Raw genomic sequence first — 19,141 nt, 5'->3', positions numbered from 1 at the left:
GATAATGAAGTCATATGCTTGAGATCCCTGAGTAAATAAATAAGAAAGAGAGAGAACTCCAACAGCGGCCATGTGGCTGCAGAGCCTCTCTCCCTCCCTGCCTCACCCTCAAGTCCACACTGGGGAGGGCTGAGGGTCACTCACTGAGCATCTTTCCCATGCACTGCTGTGAGGCTGCTATTAACTTGCTGCTATGGCGTAGTCATTAGCAGAAATTATGAAAAAAATTGAAAAAAAAAAATCTTCAGATAGCCAGAGATTCTAGCCTGAGATGTCTTTCCTTACTCGCTTATTATTATCTGTAAAAACAGGGTCTCCCTATGTTGCCCAGGCTGGCCTCCTGCCTCGGCCTCCCAAAGTGCTGGGATTGCAGGTGTGAGTCACTGCACCTGGCCACTTTTCCCCATTTAATAGATCCCTAGGATACTGGGAAGCAGAAGTCCATCTCCAGACATGAGGAGCAGGCAGGCTAAAGGAAACAGCACTGGGGGGTCTTGGAGGGGCAGAGCAACGCCCAGGGACACAGAAATTTTTGAATAAAGACAACAGTGACCGACTCTTTGCCTACATCTAAAGCAAATGAAAACATAAAAATAAATGGTGGCAAGACACTAAACTAAAAATACTCTACCCCTGAAAGTATGTGACACTGGATGTACTATCTAATTGGTCCAGCCATAGGCAGAGAATGAAGTACTTCAGATAATTTACCAAATAACTAAAATTAGATATATAAACTTTACAATTCTGAAAACGTTTTTCCTACAGATGTGTGTAGCAAACACAGCATATTTAACATTTTTATAAATTTCAGTTGCACACCGTGCAGCTTTCAGGAAGCTTTCATGCCGTGCACTGCCCTGCATGCACCTCCCAAGCCTGCGGCTGTTCGCGCCTGGCTGTCAGAAGCCACCTCCTGACTGCCAGTGGGGCGAGGGAGCAGGCTGTTCTTCTCAGTGCTATAAGCAAGCCCAGGACTCCAAGGGAATGACAACAAATGTGTAAAACCCACAGTCACATTAACCTACAGGCTCAGGACCCAGTTCTACTTCCTCCAGACAGCTTTTGGGTACTGGTCTCCCTCTCTGTGTTTACAGCCGTCCTGGGTTTGCTGGGCACCTCTGAGTTCATGGAAGTGCAGCTCCTCACTGCAGCTGGGACATACTTACTCCACTTTGACAAACGGGGTGTTATTTTCAGCAGTGGGTGAACAGCAGTGAACAAACCAAGCCCCTGCTCCTGGGGCTCAACTGGGACGGGGATACAGACAACTTAAACACGTGACCACTGGCACACCTGAGGGCCAGGGAGGTGCTGTTGATATGATGGGGGTGGTGAGGCCAAGGTCCCAGCCAGGTAGGCTTGCGTTGGTATTGCCAAAACCCTGTGATCACTGGCAAACAAGATTTCATGGTGGGAGTGTGAATAGAACTGGATTTCAAAGTTTCTTGAAAGGATTAGTTAGAAAAAACAAGGTACGTTGATCTGCACACAGGAGGTGCTCAGCGATGCCAACACTGACGGGCTCCTCCTGCCTTGAGTGAAGAGCATCTGCCCCTGGACAGTGAACAAAAGCTGGGGCCATTTTATGCCTCTAACACCACACCTGGCTCAAACTCAACTTCAAAGATTAGAGTAAAAACGAAATTTCCATTCCAAACTACGTATCTTTGACAACTGAAACAATCTGTAATTGAACACTATATTCTATACTAGCTTTTATCCTAAGACTAGTAATTATTGATTAGTCTCAGTTTAAAATTCGTAAGTTTAGATGGACAAAATGATTTTACATAAAACAAAATGTTAGTTGAAAGATACAGGCTGGGCATGGTGGCTCACACCTGTAATCCCAGCACTTTGGGAGGCCGAGGCAGGTGGATCACTTAAGGTCAGGAGTTTGAGACCAGCCTGGCCAACATGGTGAAACCCCATCTGTACTAAAAATACAAAAAAGAATTAGCCAGGCATCATGGTGCATGCCTGTAATCCCAGCTACTCAGGAGGCTGAGGCAGGAGAATCACTTGAACCCAGGAAGCAGAGGTTGCAGTGAGCAGAGATCGTGCCACTGCACTCCACCCTGGGCAACAGAGTGAGACTCCACCTAAAAAACAAACAAACAAACAAACAAACAAAAAACAAAAAAGATACATATTAAGTTTTGCACACAAATTCTTAAGGGCAGATATTACTAAATGCTGTTAGAAAAAAAGGAAACCTTTTATCAAGCATTTCAAAAAAATGCTTCTACGTTTCTAGTTTATAGGTATTCTAATAATACTGAGTGACATTATGGACAACTTAGCCTAAATTATGGAAAATCATATTATTTAGAAGAACTCCAAGAGAATCCTCTCAGTTGTTGCAGTAAGTGTTGCTATAAACATTTAAAACAGCAAACAAATATCAAATACCTGCACAGCATGCATGATAAATGCACTTGATAAAGTGAAAAAAAAAAATAGTACACACTGAAAGAAAGCCAATGGAAGAGGGTACTGGCACGGGCCAGGGAGGGCAGAATTAGGATGGGGACATGCAGGAGCTCAATCCAAGGCAAGACACAGGCTCAGGCTTTCCCACAGTCACAAAGGCTGCTGCTAGTTTTTGTTTTTAGCAGAAGGTGAGCATGAGCAAATCACCTTTTAGAGGTAACTTTGCTGGACTTGTGAAAGGTCTGGAGTGACTGCAGGAGAGGGAAGGTGGGATTCCCACAGAGCAGGAACACAGATGAGCCAAGCAAGGCTCTGCTTCGAAGGCAGCAATCAACAGAGATGCACAGACCTGTGAGGCTGCTGGGACAGTCATGCAACAATGCAGCCCTTTTGCTTCCTAGGCTCACCAGTTCCCTTGCTCCACCTCTGAGAGGTGGTTTGGAGAAACACAGCCCTTCTCAAGACGGTTGCAAGGTAAGTTTAGTTGGTACATGAGTGCATAGCACATTTTAATTTTTATAGTTATGCATTTATTTTATATGTATTAGACAAACGACCGACAGAAAATTTACCATTTCACAGGTATTAGTGTTTAGGATGAGGCTCAAGTAGGTATTTCTGTTTAAAAAAGTAAATTTGAAGAAAAGCTACTTAGCAAATTATAGTAGTATGTGGTACACAGACAAAAAAAAATCATGCAGTCATTCAAATGACTGAAACTGATAAAATACTGGCCCTGGTCTATGGACTCCCCCTCTGATAAAGCACAAAACACTCGCACCTTCTCCAGAGTCAGTGACCAAAGATGACAGAGCAGGGCACCCAGCACAGAAATCACCAGGAACCAATGACTTCCTCCTGTGCCCCATCCTACTCTCTCACTCACACCAAGAATTAAATCCTTTTATGTAGACAGATGGTCGAGAATTGCTACTATAAAGCAACTCAGTATGGTCTGAACTATCAGAGAGCTACATGGAGAAATAGTTACTGCTAAACAGACCTCTCTGCTGATGTTTTTCCTGCCTACTTAAGTCTTGAAAATTTCCACAAGGCTGAGTCAAATGTGCATTCCATCATCTACAAGAAAGGTACCTATCGAGAACACCCTGCTGGCCAGCGTGTAAATATCTAAAGGAGGACTCAGAAAACACCGGGGAAGTCCAGCCTGCATGTGTTGGCTGGGCTTCAGTGAAGAATGGAGCACAACAGGAGTTGTAAGTAGTAGTTACATAAGAAGCCCTGGAAATTCTGCTCAGAACCAAACATAACAAATAAAATTATCTAAGACTTACAGTTATTTAATTCCCTAAATTTTCTGTCCTCCCAGTAGCACTTTTAAATGTCTAAAAGCAATTAAAGGAAACATTTTCCAATGTCTCACAGAACCATTAGAAACACAAAATTAATAGCTTCATAAACTATAGCTTCTATTTTATCCATAGAATGAAGGTGCATAAATCACATAGTAATTAATCTTTAGACAAAAGCAAACAATAAATGGAATATATGGCTATGATCCTTTCTTTCTGAGTGTGGCCCAAGATAAAAGTTTCTTCCAAAAGGATATCATTAATGCAATAAGGCTTTTGTGGAATTCTATTTTGTATGAAATTCCTATTTTCTATTAGCTACTTCTTCCTCTGTGACGTAAGGCTCATTCTTCGTGAAAAACGTGAAGCAGAAAACATTTGCGAAATCATCAGGTAAAGATCCCATGACCGTTCTATCACTGACATGGTACGTAGATGCATGGTGCAACCCCCGGGGGACCACTTTGTGGCATCCTCAGCAACCACAGAGCCACAGGGAGATGACTGTTTGCTCCCACTGAGGCTCTGCAACCTCTGCCACCAACACTGGAGAAATCCTCCAATCTCACTGTTTTCTCCTGAACTTGTTCCCTTCTGTTTTTCGATTATATGCAGCGAACAGGCACACCTTCAAGCTGCCAAAAGCATCTTAAACGTTGTACACTTACAATCTTCAAAATATAATTGTTCACAAGAGTCATCAAAGTAGTTTTTCATGTAGAACACTTACTTTGACCACATAATTAAATCTTCGGATATCTTGAATTGCACTTGAGAAGTCTAACCGATTAAAGGCCTCTCCCAAGGTGCAATAGCCATGCCTCTGGAAGAGCAACACAGAAGTTAAAATTAGTCAATCAGCCAAAAAGAACTGGCAGTTAATGTCAATTAATTGTGCAATTAAAAAAACATTTTGGCAAAGGACATTTGTTTTTATCCTGAAGACTGATTTTAGATTTAGATGAGAGAATAGTAAAATTATAGCAATGCTAATAATTTAAGCTGTTTATGTATAACTGAGACACCGTTAACTGACATTTTTTACCACCTGCTGAAGTAATGACAAAGAAAAATGTATATTAAATATCTTGCTGGTTTGCAGAACAGAAAACCAAACACCGCATGTTCTCACACATAGATGGGAACTGAACAATGAGAACACTTGGACACAGGAACACTTGGACATCACACACTGGGGCCTGTTGTGGGGTGTGGGGAGGGGGCAGGGACAGCATTAGGAGATATACCTAATGTAAATGATGAGTTAATGGGTGCAGCACACCAACATGGCACATGTATACATATGTAACAAACCTGCACGTTGTGCACATGTAACCTAGAACTTAAAGTATAATAGAAAATTTAAAAAAAAATCTTGCTGGTTTATTTTGCTGGGGACAAACTGGGGTGTGGATGACATTAAGGCTAAGATCATAAAAAAACTGGATTATACTAGGCTACGCAACTAAAAATACATAAATCACGTGCTTAGCTGCATTGTAAGGATGTAGGTGTTATAAATATACAGTTGAAACACAGGACTTCTCTGCGGGGGAGGCATGCACTGCCAGGTTGGAAGTATGCTCAACCACAAGGATCACAGCTGGGAGAGGCGCTTCGGCAGCAAGAAGGTGCCTCTGAAAACCAGCACTGGGATGGAGAGGGCTGAAGGCAAGTGCTGGTTGTGACCATGGGCAGCTTTCAGGCTGGGAGCACGGATGCCAAGAACCCAAAACACCAAAAAAACTGGTGATTAGATCCACAGGTCCAAGAACCAAAGGAAGAAAATGAAACAATTTATTTTCAGTACTGTAAACACTGCTGCTATTCTCTTAGATGTTTTTCTGCCATGATACACCCTTATCCTATACTGGTTTGTGTAGATTAGCACATTAGGTTTCAGAAGTCATTTTAAACTCCATTTCCATCCTCCATATTTGAAATATTTAAAATCTACAGATTTTCATTTCAAAGTTGTAGAGATAAATAAGCTGGAGAACAATAATAAAAAACATGAGATGATCGATCTCAAATTCCAAACAGGTGACTTGAGATGTCCTAGAGAAAGCAGCTGGAGTCACAGCACCTTTGTCTCTGATAGCTGATATACTCAGAGGCTCATGTGCTTCTGTGCATCAACCCCAATCGCCCTACTGTGTGCACAACTCAACGAAATTCATTTAAAACATCCAAATATGTTGACTGAGTGCCTGCTATGCAGAAAACATTTTCCTGGGAACTCTGGGGGAAAGGAAATGCTAATTTTGATATAGATAATTATCTGAAATCCCTCACAGTTGATATTCCTATTTTATTTCTCTCTCTTAATTCTACATGATGGTGCAGCAGGCACTTTCCAAGGTCACCACCCATCTCACAACTGAAAATTAAATCTGATTCACAGAGCAGACCACAAAGAGCATGTCTGGACCTAGAACCACAGCATGTAACCTCAGAGCGGTGAGACACCAGCTAGCATGGATAAGCAGCAGGCACTTGCTCTATACCAGGTGACGGTGTGGAGACATGACATGGTGCAGGGACACCAGCGCCCAGTCCTAGTTCTGGTCCCTCTCAACCTGGTTCTAGGATCCTGGTTCCTAGGATTCCAGGGAACATTCCCATAGCCTCACAATAAGATCCTCTTTTCCTGCACATGCTAGCTTGGATGGGATCCTCTGCTCTGTAATCAGGATGGCAACAGAGCAGATGAAATATTTAATGGTCTTTCATGAGCACTAAATTTCGTTTTTTAAAAACTAGGTTAGATTCTGTCAAACAATCTTCTAATGGTATATTAGAGTGTATATTAAGGATCTGATTCATTCTATACCCACTAACCATAACCGAATAGATTAAGTTTTCTTTCTCAGAATCTAATCCTTCAGTTTCTAGGAAGCTGGACTAGCTTCAGAGCATCTATAAACATTTCTGGAATATTTAACTTATCCTAAAAAAACAGATGATAGACAATAGTTCCCTAAATTATTTTCCCCAATTGTTGCAAAATAAAGCAAATGCAGAGTTTCTAAGACTATAAAAGGAACTCAACTTCCCTGATCCTAGTAAAGAAACAGGAAACAGCTTGAAGCTCTCTGGTTTGTCTTATGGCTCATGAAAAAGCTTTAGCCTAACTTGGGAAAAGAAAGGCAGGGAAGGAGTTCACACGGCTCTGCGCAAACCCAACCCAATTACTAATTTCATGTTAGCCACTCTTTACGTGGAATGAGGGGGCTCACAGATGTCCTACGCTCCAAAACATGCCACAGGGAGGACACACGCCCATCAGCATCAGAGGTTCATGCTAACACAGAGAAAATGCGTATGACTGCAGGAGTCCATGCTTGGTTTAAATAGGCCTGCTGCTGACTCAGATATGTACAGGTAGGCAGGAACCACACACTGCACATATACCACATGCTAACACACACCATACATCCCACACACCAATGTGTGCAAATACATGCACAACCATACATACACACCATATATACAACACACACCAATGTATGCACAAATACAGTCACATACCACACGCACATGCAAGCACACACAATGGAGAATCACTACCTCAAAAGCTCCTCATATGCTATTATCTGTCAGAATTTGAACCATAGATCTGATATTGCAAAAGAAATGTGTTTTATGCAACTTTATTAATAAATGTATTTAATGTGACTCCACATTGAACAGAAACAATCCAAGATACTCTCTTATTTATAAAAGAATACTTACTTCTTTTGTGCTTTCTTTATGGACATAGATCCATTTTTCACGATAAAAACCTAGAATAAAAATTAACTTGGTTTTTTAAATCTGGCAAATCATTTCAAAAATGAAGATTTTAAAGGAATTTAAATAATTGGACATGTTAACAAAATTATCTGACTTACTATATTCATAAGAAATGCTTTTACTTGGTTCAATGCAAACAGAATTGCCTTGTTTCTTAAATCAGTTTAAGATATGAACAATGATTTCAGACAGTACCAAGTCCTAGTAACTTAGAAGAAAATTAGTATTATTAACGACTGAAGCCATATGAAGACATAAATGATTATAAAATGCAATTACATTACTAAATTCCTACGTACCCTAATAAAAAGTTCTATTCTTCTATTGCTCTGTATGGTACTCCACAGAAACACATTTTTCAGATAAATCTTAAAAGTTTCAAGAATCACACTAACTGTATTCTCCATGTGACCCTATCTTCTTCATAAAAAGTAGTCTCCCCCATATTCACAGTTTCACCTTCTACAGTTTCAATTACCCACAGTCAGTTTTGGCTTGAAAACATTAAATGGAAAATTCCAGAAATAAACCGTTCCTAAGTTTTAAATTCTGTGCCATTCTGGGTGGTGTCATGAAATCTCACACTGTCCTGCTTTGTCCTGCCTGGGATGGGAATCCTCCCTTTGTCAAGCGAGTCCTACACTACCTGCCCCTTGATCACTCAGTAGCCGTCTTGGTTATCGGATCAACTGTTGAGGTATCGCAGTGCTTGTGTTTAGAGAACCCTTATCATACTTCATAATGGCCCCAAAGTGCAAGAGGAGCGATGGCGGCCATCTTGCTATAACTGTTTCATTTTATTATTGTTGTTAATCTCTTGCTGTGCCTAATTTATAAATTAAACTTTATTATAAGTGTGTATATACAGAAAAAAACCTATAGTATCCATAAGGCTCGGTACTATCCACAGTTTCAGGCATCCACTGAAGGTCTATCCCCTGAGGTGAGGGAGCCTACTATAGACGAACATGTGTCTTGGTAACTCACGGATATACTGCAAGGCAGTGCCATGATAGAGCCCTACGCCCTCTCACAGACAGGTCCCACCTCCAGCCTTCCCCTGCTGCCATCTAACATCCTAAACTACAGCTCTGAATGTCTGTCTCCTACTCTGAATCTTCAGTCACTTCGAAACTCAAGTCAGGACACCCCTCAGTTTGGCCTCACTGCTCAAGAATGAGTTGAATTCAAGATCATATGCATGGCTGTTTTGTGGGTTGTGCCATCTCTTATTTTGTTTTTGCACATCTTACCCACTGAAACGGTTGAGCTGCAAAAAGTCTGACCACTAAATAAGTGGGTGATGCTGGATACTGGGCTGTTATTTACATATTTGTATCACCTTTTATTTCATAAGATAGCATTGTCACAGTAATTTAGTATTTCAACATAATCGACAAAATAAAATTAATGAGAATGATCTTACTTTGAGTATTTGTGTCATTTCTAAAATGGTCCTTTTTCCTTTTTTTGGATGCATATTCATGCTCTTCATTATTGAATATTTCTCCATCTTCACTATTTAAGATACTGAAATAAAGATATATTCTATTAAAATATTTTTTCAGGGATATCTTCATTTGGCTTTTCTTTTGTAAAACGATACAAACACTTCAAAGTGACAGATTGTGGGCTTGAAATTACAAGGGTAATGTCTAATTTTTTTTTTTTCATTTTGAGAAATAAGATGTGTCCTGGTTCTTTGAGAATATTATACCGGAAAGTGCTGAACATGTTTTAGAACCTCTCAAGGGTCTTGATATGCTTATCCAAGGTAGTTTCAAACATCGAAATGCTTTATTAAAACATAGAGATTTTTTAAAAACAACTACTAAAACTCCAGAAAAAAAGATGGTAAGAATATGATGATACCCGATACTGACCAATGACTTGCTGTATCCCTTACCCCATGCTGAGTAACCACTCAATATTTCTGCTTACTCTCTATATTTTTAAGGGTTTAGCTGAAGTTAATTATTCGCTGAACATTTTTTTATTAAGCACCAACCAAATACATGTTAATACATTTAAGTGGAACCAGGAGAAGTGACATGTATATTTTTACTATTTAAACACATTTAATTAAAAGTTTTTCTTCTTCGTGAAACAAGAAAATCAAATCATAAGGCAATAACTAGACAATGTGAACACCTTTTACTCTTTAAAAAAATTTCTTCCTTATAGTGAAAAAAAAAACCTGTAAATAGTAATAATCCATATCTTCAAAACTAAAGATGTGTAAAATTTTTATTTTCCACACACTGATAACAGATTTTCAGTCTAAAGTGAGGAAGGAAGCTCTGTGGAGACAAGCTGGTTGGTGGAGGCATGCGAGAGTGATGCTCAAATCCAAGGAACTAAAATTGCTTATTTCCCGCTCATTGTTCTTTGACAAGAAAATTGTATACAAGCTCCTTTCTACTCACCAGTATTCACTTTTAGTAAAAACAGCTGACTTTGCCAAATGAGTCAATTTCTCACTGTCAGAACAGACTTAAACAGCAGTACCAACAGTTGTAAATCATCAAGACAAGCAAAGCGCATTTGAAAAACATACAAACAACTGAACTTTTTGTAGCAGACATTATAACACCAATTTATAGAAATGTGTTGATGTTTGTATTTCATATTTAGTCTTATACCAGTTTGTTATCATTGATTGAAATACTGAATGTAGAAGCTTTAGAATCTAAAAGGGCTTTTCTAATGAAAATTACAAACATATCAAAGGAAAAGCACAGATACAATGTTCTCCAGAAATAGTGTCGCAGAAATAAAGACAGAATACGGAAGGAGAAAGGACTGCTGACTAATCTCACAGGTACAGGGAGAAGGACACTCCATGAAGCTGAGCTCCAACACGTGAGTGTGGGACAAAAAAGCAAGGTGAACCTAAAGACGTCCCATGGACCACTGAGCTGGAATCAATTCTGCCCATAGGTGGTGGGGCCAGGTTCAGATACTTGCAGTAACCGCGTCCTCCTGTGAATCTGGGCCTAGATGGCTGTGGCTCCCTGGGGGCTACCCACACTGTGGATTCCACAGGTGGAGGTGACCTTCTTGGGCACTGCTGGGACACTTCTTGGGCCCACGTGGGCAGTGGTAGGGCTCAGAGCACTTCAGTGTTAGGGCCTTGGGGAGTCTATGTTAGACTTGAGGACTAAGCCTGGGCTCACAAATGACAACCAAGGGAAAATGGCTACTTTAGAGGAACCAGTAACTAGGCTACTATTTTTACAAAGTATTTTAAACGGGCAAAAGCCATTATTTTGGGGTTGTGGGTTTTACACTGTCAGGTAAACAAAAATGTACAAGTAGAGAAGAAAGATGAATGCTTCTGAAATTTAAATTCAACACATTAAAATGTTAATAAAGGAGTATTTAATTTATAAATCTTTCCATTCTGCATCAACTACATTTCATAGCAAACATGTTCTTTTTTTATAACCTTTGTTTCATGAGCAAGACAAACATCACCTACTCTGACTTAAAAACAAGGGAAACTGCCCAACAATTTGATTAAAAAATGTCACACACCTTCAACAGACATTTCTCCAAAGAAGAGATACAACAGCCAACAAGCCCATGAAAAGATGCTCCGTATCACAAATTGTTAGGTAAATGCAAATTAACACTACAATGAGATACTACCTCACACTCATTATGAGGCTACTGGCAAATTAAAAGAAAGAAAGAAAGAAAGTAACAAGTGTTGACAGGGATGTGGAGAAACTGGATCCCTCGTGCAGTGTTGGTGGAAATGGAGGATGGTATAGCTGCTACAGGAAACAGTATGGAGGTTCTTCAAAAAACTAAACATACAATTACCATATGATCCAGCAATTTCACTTCTCGGTATATTTTCAAAAGAACCGAAAGTGGAGAATGAAAGATACCTGTACACCCAGCAGAGAATGAAAGATACCTGTACACCCACGTTCACAGCAGTATTACTTGCAACAGCTAAACATGGAAACAACCCACATGTCCATCAGTGGCCGAATAAACAAACTGTGGTGTACACTATACACAACATGGAATATTATTCAGTCTGAAAAAGGAAATGCTGACACATGCTACAACAGGGCTGAAACTTGAGGACATTATGCTGAGTGAGATAAGACAGTCACAAAAGGACAGTGTGTGATGTGACTTATATGAGGTACTCAGAAAAGTCAAATCATACAGACAGAAAGTAGAAAGCCAGTTACTAGGTCTGGGGGTGCTGGAGAATGAAAAGTTAGCACTTAATGGGGACAGAGTTTCAGTTTGGGAAGATGAAAAAGTTCCAGAGATGGATGGTAGTAACGGTTGCACAATAATGTGAATGTACTTAACAGCACTGAACTCGTACATTTAAAAATGGTTAGGATGGCAATTTTATGCTATGTGTATTTTGTTGTAATTAAAGATAAAGAGACAATGTGTAAGAGAGGAGAGGAAGTAGCAGCTTGTCTTGTTCATGCTGTCTGAGGTGCATGTCGGAGGGATGGGGTGGGGACGGGAAGTGTTAAAAACAAAGAATAGAACCTCATACAACACAAGCTGAAAATACAGGGCACAAACGCACTTGTAAGAAACACAGAGTTTCCATAAACTTAAAACATGTCTGAATGATGGAGCTAACAGCCCTCAACTCCCCACACCCAGGCCACACCACAGCATATGTCACCCCCTTGCTTGCAAATGTGCCCAAAAGGCAATGACATTCCAAGTTTCCTCTGACAACCCAAGGCCAGCGCATGACTTTCCCAAGTTCCTTTCCACTCAAGAAAAGGAAGAGAAGAGAATAGAGAAGAATCAACAAAACAACTCCAAACAGAAGTAAACTAGAGCCAAGAACAGAACTATTTCCGATAATTAAGCCCCAATTTCTATACATTATAATCCTCATTCTCGTGATGACCTATAACAAGATTTGCATTTTCCTCTGATGGTATTTTCCTTAAGAGATGGACAACAAGGTCTTAATCTTCATCTCCCAGACCACTCTAGGGTTCTAAGCACAGGCTTTACAGGAATGTGGTGTTATGGGCCATTATCTTCAAATCATTTCCACACAAGTCTAGGAAAGTAAGACAGGCTAGGGTAAGCCTCTGGTTTTTAAAACTGCTAATCAAGGGCATCAGTTCTTAACTATATTGCTGTAAGATATGTCAGAAAACTTTTATTACCAGTAAGAAAAATGATATTTGTGAATGACTTAAGTGTTAATAATTATTAAAGTACTATACTACATGTAGTAAAAAATAATACATAACTCATAAACTCAACTTTCCTGAGTTGCCATTAGGAAGCAACCCTGCCAAGCCCTTGATTTTGGATTTGTGGCCTCCAGAACTGTGAGGACAGACATTTCTGTGGTTTTAAGCCACTGAGTTTGTGGTTATGGAACCCTAGAAAATGAATACAATTATCTATCCTTTTAAGTTACTTCAGTTTGATATTGATTATGAAAGGTACATACATGCTATCAAACAGAAGAGACGCCAGGGAGAAAAAATCTCAGCATAAATGCCATGATTCCAAGTGCCAAGGTAATATAACATGCAAAATGTGATAATTTCACCAAAACCAAAACAAAGTGGAACAAACCCTCAAATACAGTTGTTGATAATCCCCACCTGGCCTCCTCTGACATTTCCTTTGGATCAGTTTGGCTGTACCTCTTCTGTCAAGCAGGAGTCGGACTACATTTTGGTCAGCTCCTCCTCAGAAGGGAGCTACAATCTCTGCTCTAACAATCCCCAATGGTTGTCTTAACTTACTCTGTTCATCAATGGCTACCTACTAAACCTAGCTTTTTATCCATACATTTTCCAATCAGGTCATATTATTTTCTCCTGGTAGGCGAATGTTTACATTTATCCATTTTCCTGATACAAAGCTACTTCATATCAGTGTATTATTAGTCTCTAATTATAAAAAGATAATCCAGAAGAAAAAGTCCAGTCAATTTATATAAGTTAAAAGATGGGAAACCTATTTTTAGGATTAACATTCCCTTCCTAAATATCTAACACAACACACTTACAGACTCTTAACACACCCTCGTTACATGAAGGGAGCAGCAGAGCAGAAAGCAATAAGCACCAAGGCCAGGTGGAGCCATAGACAATGTGGGCCCATCTCCCTCCACAGGGAGAAGCAACTGCACTGTGCACAGAGTGCAATCTGGCCGAAGGGAAACGCCGTCTTAGAGAGCTTCAGATGCAGCAACCTTAAAGAAGGGTTGTGCCAGGAAGTCCACCAGATGAGGCTGCAAACCCATCAAAGGGCATCACACACTCTGTGCACAGGGCACACAGAACAATGCCTCCCACATCCTGTGACTTCCTGCGTGTGCCACTGGGACCACCACACCCCCTACCCGCACCATCTTACTTGGACAGACAAAATCAGCCACCTCATGACTAGGGTATTCACATGGTTTTCAGTTCTATAAATTCCTCCCCCTTAAGAATACATGTCTGTAAAATCAGAAATGATGAAAACTGGACTTGTGAGTGGCTTTGCAGTAGGGATTACAGGTCCAGAATAGAATAGGTTCAGTAACATATTTAAGATATTCAAAGGAAAAAAATACAAGCCAAAGATTTAACATCTAAATAGTGACCATCAAGGATAAAAGTCACACATATTTTTTATGAGTACACACAAACACAGGAAGTATGATGACCAGGAGCTGAGGGACGACCCACTAAAGAATAAGCTCCGGAAACCAAAATGACTAGAGGCAGAGGCAGAGGCAAAGGTGTGGCTGCCAGGTGGTCTGTATTTATTTGTGGAGCTGCTGGCACATAAGGGTGATAAAGGTGCAGCATGCCATGGTTACCAGCTCAGACAATGCAGACAAAGAACAACCACCAGAGAAGTGGTAGGGATGGGGAGAAGATGTGCAGGGGCCAACCGGGAGTGGGGTGTCCATCAGCTAACTGCAGTATTGGGTACTGTGGGGAGCCAACAAAAGAATCTAGGCCGGGCGCGGTGGCTCAAGCCTGTAATCCCAGCACTTTGGGAGGCCGAGGCGGGTGGATCACGAGGTCAGGAGATCGAGACTATCCTGGCTAACATGGTGAAACCCCGTCTCTACTAAAAATACAAAAAAAAAAAACTAGCCGGGCGTGGTGGCGGGCGCCTGTAGTCTCAGCTACTTGGGAGGCTGAGGCGGGAGAATGGCGTGAACCCGGGAGGCGGAGCTTGCAGTGAGCCGAGATCACGCCACTGCACTCCAGCCTGGGAGACACAGCGAGACTCCGTCTCAAAAAAAAAAAAAAAAAAAAAAAAAAGAATCTAAGGGTTTGCTATAAAGGCATTAGGGTAAAAGGGAAAAAAAGAAAGAAAGAAACAAAAGAAAACAAGAAAGCCCTCTTAAATACCAAAAGGGTAAAAGCAAATAAAATAGAACAAGGTGGTTCCTTGTTATCTGTCATGTAAAAAACGGACTTGGCTCACCTATTAAATGGAAAACAGTCTTGGATCGGTTCACAAAGCAAAATCAAGCACCATACTGCATATAAGATATACAGCTATAAAAGGCTGGGAAAATATATAGAGAATGTATAGGACTCAGAAAATGTCACAAGAAACTTTATAGCTTAAATACCTTTATCAATACAAATTTAAATAATAAAAATAAATTATTTAAACATATAACTGAGAAAGCCAGAAAAAGAATAAGTGAACCAAAAGAAAGGGTGGAATTATTACAAATAAAAGCAGATATTATTAAGTAGAAAAAGAACAGAACTAAGAAGCAAATCCAAAAGCTGGCTCTCAAGAGAAAATAATCAATCAAAACAAACCACTAAGTATCTGATTAGAAAAAAAAAAAAGTTACAAGTGCTAACAGAAGAAAATTTAAAAATTGTAAAAGATAAGAAAAAGAAAGGGATAGAGAGAAAAGTGTGTAGATTAAAAGAGACTTTAAAAACATATCAAATTTTAAGAATAAAACAACACTAAATTATAGTGTCTAGGGATATACACTTGGTGATAAAACTATAAAGAGTAGGGAAATGATTACTATAAGAGTTTGGGAAGTGGTTATTTTTTGGGAGAGGAAGTAGATTATAATAGAAATGGGACATGTGGGGGGTGCTTCTGGGATGATTATGATCAAGTTCTATTCCTTGACCTGGGTGTGGTTACAAGGATGTTTGATTTATAAAAATGAAGAAAACCATTAAAAAATCATTACAGGCAATTTTATAAAACTCTCTGCAATAAGTTAGAAGTAGATGAAACATATTTTTTTAAAAAACATTAAATTTAATGCTATTGCAATATAAAATCATGTTTTTTTCTTAGAGCTAAACAAATTAATTGTAAAATGCATTTAAGAAGAACAAGAAACTATTCTAAAATTCATATGGAATGAAAAAAGAGCCCAAATAGCCAAAGCAATCCTAACCAAAAAGAATAAAGCCAGAGGCATCACACTGGCATCACACTCAACTTCAGACTATACTTTAAAGCCCCAGTAACCAAAACAGCTTCTGTACTGGTACAAAAACAGACCCATAGACCAATGAACAGAACAGAAAACTCAGAAATAAAGCCACACACCTGCAACCATCCAATCTTCGACAAGGCCAGCAAAAACTGCGGTGGAGAAAGACCATCCTGTTCAATACACGGTGCTGGAATAACTGGCTAGCCATATATAGAAGATTGAAGCCAGACCTCTATCTTTCACCATATACAAAAATTAACTCAAAATATATTAAAGATTTCAACGTAAGACCTCAAAATGTAAGATCCCGGAAGATAACCTAGGAAACACTCTTCTTGACATTGGCCTTGGCAAAGAATTTTTGGCTAAGTTCCCAAAAACAACTGCAACAAAAAACAAAAATTGGCAAGTAGAATTTAATTAAATGAAAGAGCTTCTGCACAGCAAGAGAAACTACTGACAGAGAATACAGACAACCTACAGAATGACAGAAATTATTTGCAAACTATGCATCTGACAAAGGCCTAATATCCAGAATCTACAGGGAACTTACGCAAAAAAACAAATGACCCCATTAAAAAATGGGCAAAGGACATGAACAGGCACTTCTCAAAGATATACAAGTGGCCAACAAACATGAAAAAGGCTCAGTACCACACAGCACTAGAGAAATGCATCAAAACCACAATGAGATACCATCTGACACCAGCCAGAATGGCCATTACTAAAAAGTCTAAAGACAACAGATGCTGGCAAGGCTGAGGAGAAAAGGGAATGCTTTATACACTGTTGACGGGAATGTAAATTAGTCCAGCCACTGTGGGAAGTGGTCTGGAGATTTCTCAAAGAACTTAAATAGACGTACCATTCTATCCAGCAACCCCATTACTGGGTATATATCCAAAAGAAAATAAATCATTCAACCAAAAAGACACACGCACTCATATGTTCATCGCTGTACTATTAACAATAGTAAAGACACAGAGTCAACCTAGGTGCCCATCAATGGTAGACTGGATAAAGAAAATGTGGTGCCCATATACCATGAAATACTACACAGCCATAAAAAAGGAATAAAATCACATCTTTTGCAGCAACATGGATGGAGCTTGACTTAATCCTAAGCAAATTAATGCAGGAACAGAAAACCAAATGCCACATGTTCTCACTTATAAATGTGAGCTAAACATTGAGCACACATGGACACAAATATGGGAACAACAGACACTGGGGACTACTAGAAGGTAGAGGGAGTGGGGGTGGGTTAAAAAAACTACCTATTGAGTACTACGCTAACTAGGTGACAGGATCTGTACTCCAAACCCCAGCCTCATGCAATATTTTCATGTAACAAATCTGTAAATAGACCCTCTGTATCTAAAATAAAAGGTGAAGAAGAACCAGTAAGCACAAATAAGCAGACTACTCTGAGTTAAGAGCTGCAGTGGTGAAGACCCTAGCCCCAGCTGACATGAAAACGCAATATAAAGCCTCTCTGTTTACATCAGTGTGATGAGAGAAGTCCAGGAAGACAGAGAGAAAATCCCGTAGTCCCAACTGCCCATGGAAATTTAGTATGGGAAAAAGAGAGATCTCAACACAGCAGGGAAGGGGCTTTTCAGTTAGTGGTACTTGCTGCAGTAACTGGACAGCTACTGCACAAAGACACAAACAGATTTGTTCCTCACAGCACGCTCCAAGATAAATTCCAAATGGAGCGTAAGTTCTCTTCTCTCTCCCCTGAGGCATAATTCATACACAGCAGAATAGACTTTTAAATACAGTTCAGGGAGTCCTGACCTGTGTACCTCCTGTAACACATACCCAATCAAGACACCATAGAAAGCTCCATATAGCTGTTAAGTCAATCACCAGGGAGGCTCTCAACTCTGCCTCTCCTTGGGAGCTAAGAGGTAAGCCACTATTGCGAGCCCTGTGCTGATGCTGGCCCCAGACACGACTGACAGCACAGTCAGACTACGTGATGTCTGGCTTGCCTATTAATTTTCTTAGTGATAAAAAGACTTTTAAAGACGATTTTAGACTTGCATAAGAGTTTCAGAGGCAGGGCACACGGTATCCCCAAGTTTCCACCCACCTTTGTGCAGCCACAGAACAAGGATCAACACCATAAGAGGAACTCTGGCATGGTACTCCCAGCTCAACCATAGGCTTTGTTGTTTCGCCAGGCCGCCCACCAGAGCCCGTCTGCTCCTGGGCCCGGTCCAGGATCCACGCTGTGCTTAGCTGACACACTTCCATGGCCCCCCATGCCAGAAGAGTTTGCAGTCTCCTCTCATCACCTTGAAGAGTACTGGTCAATTATTTTGTAGAATGTCCTTCAAATTGGGTTTGTCTGCTGTTTTCTCCTGATTCAACTTAGGGAAAACCACCACAGGTGATGTGCCATTCACACAGCACCACAGGTACCTGCTGCGAATACGATGTCACGTTTGAGCTCTTGGTTGGGGCAGTGTCTGCCAGGTTTCTCCACTGTAAAGTATTGTTCCCTTTGTAATGAAGAGCTATTTGGGGGGAGACTTGGCAGATATTCTATTTCTCCTAATTCTTTCATCTATTAGAAAGATTTCACCTTGCTGCATCTGCCAAGGGACTGTGCTTATAAGAATTATCATGGTGGCTTTCTATTTCCCTTATTCCTTCTACATTTATTAACTGGAATTATCCTGCAAGGAAGAGCTGTTCCTTATCCCTTACTTATGCATTCATTTATATATTGATATCCGCCTAAATGGATGGCTATTTCTTTTCTTTTTTGGTTATAATCCATTACTACTGTTGTTTATCCTGTGGCTAGAACTGCTCCAGCTTTGGCCAACGGAGCACTTTTTGGCGGGCATCTGCCCTTCTGACATCTGACAGGCTCCCATCACTCACCTTTCACTTGCCCTACCCCAGCCCTGGAACCAAACCCTTCCCTGAGGAGCCCTTAGGATCCAGTATCTCAGCCTGGCTCTGGTTACTGATGCAGGTGTCACTGCTCTAAGGCCCTCTGTGGGCAGACTTAGGAAACAGATGTGTTATATATGCATAGACCCCCATTTCTCTCTCTCTGAAAAAACCAACAGCCCTAGTTCATGCTGACACCTCCAACCCTGATCCAGAACCACAGGATAACTCT

At 40.4% G+C, this 19,141-nt stretch overlaps 1 protein-coding gene across 11 annotated transcripts in view; it reads right to left on the bottom strand.

Moving 5' to 3' along the window:
* FBXO25 (F-box protein 25) overlaps positions 1-19,141 on the bottom strand; it is a 67,114-nt gene that overhangs the window by 31,363 nt on the left and 16,610 nt on the right. For all 11 annotated transcript variants that reach the window (XM_077942708.1, XM_077942709.1, XM_015144664.3 and 8 more), the window contains 3 exon segments: positions 8,971-9,074; positions 7,485-7,534; positions 4,480-4,572 (listed from right to left, as the gene is read on the bottom strand). In XM_077942708.1, the coding sequence (XP_077798834.1) occupies positions 4,480-4,572; positions 7,485-7,534; positions 8,971-9,074 (247 nt within the window).

The sequence above is a fragment of the Macaca mulatta genome, chromosome 8 (genome assembly GCF_049350105.2).
Source record: "Macaca mulatta isolate MMU2019108-1 chromosome 8, T2T-MMU8v2.0, whole genome shotgun sequence".
NCBI lineage: Eukaryota > Metazoa > Chordata > Mammalia > Primates > Cercopithecidae > Macaca > Macaca mulatta.
Note: the sequence above shows the minus strand (reverse complement) of the source record. Positions and strands in the feature narration are given on the sequence as shown.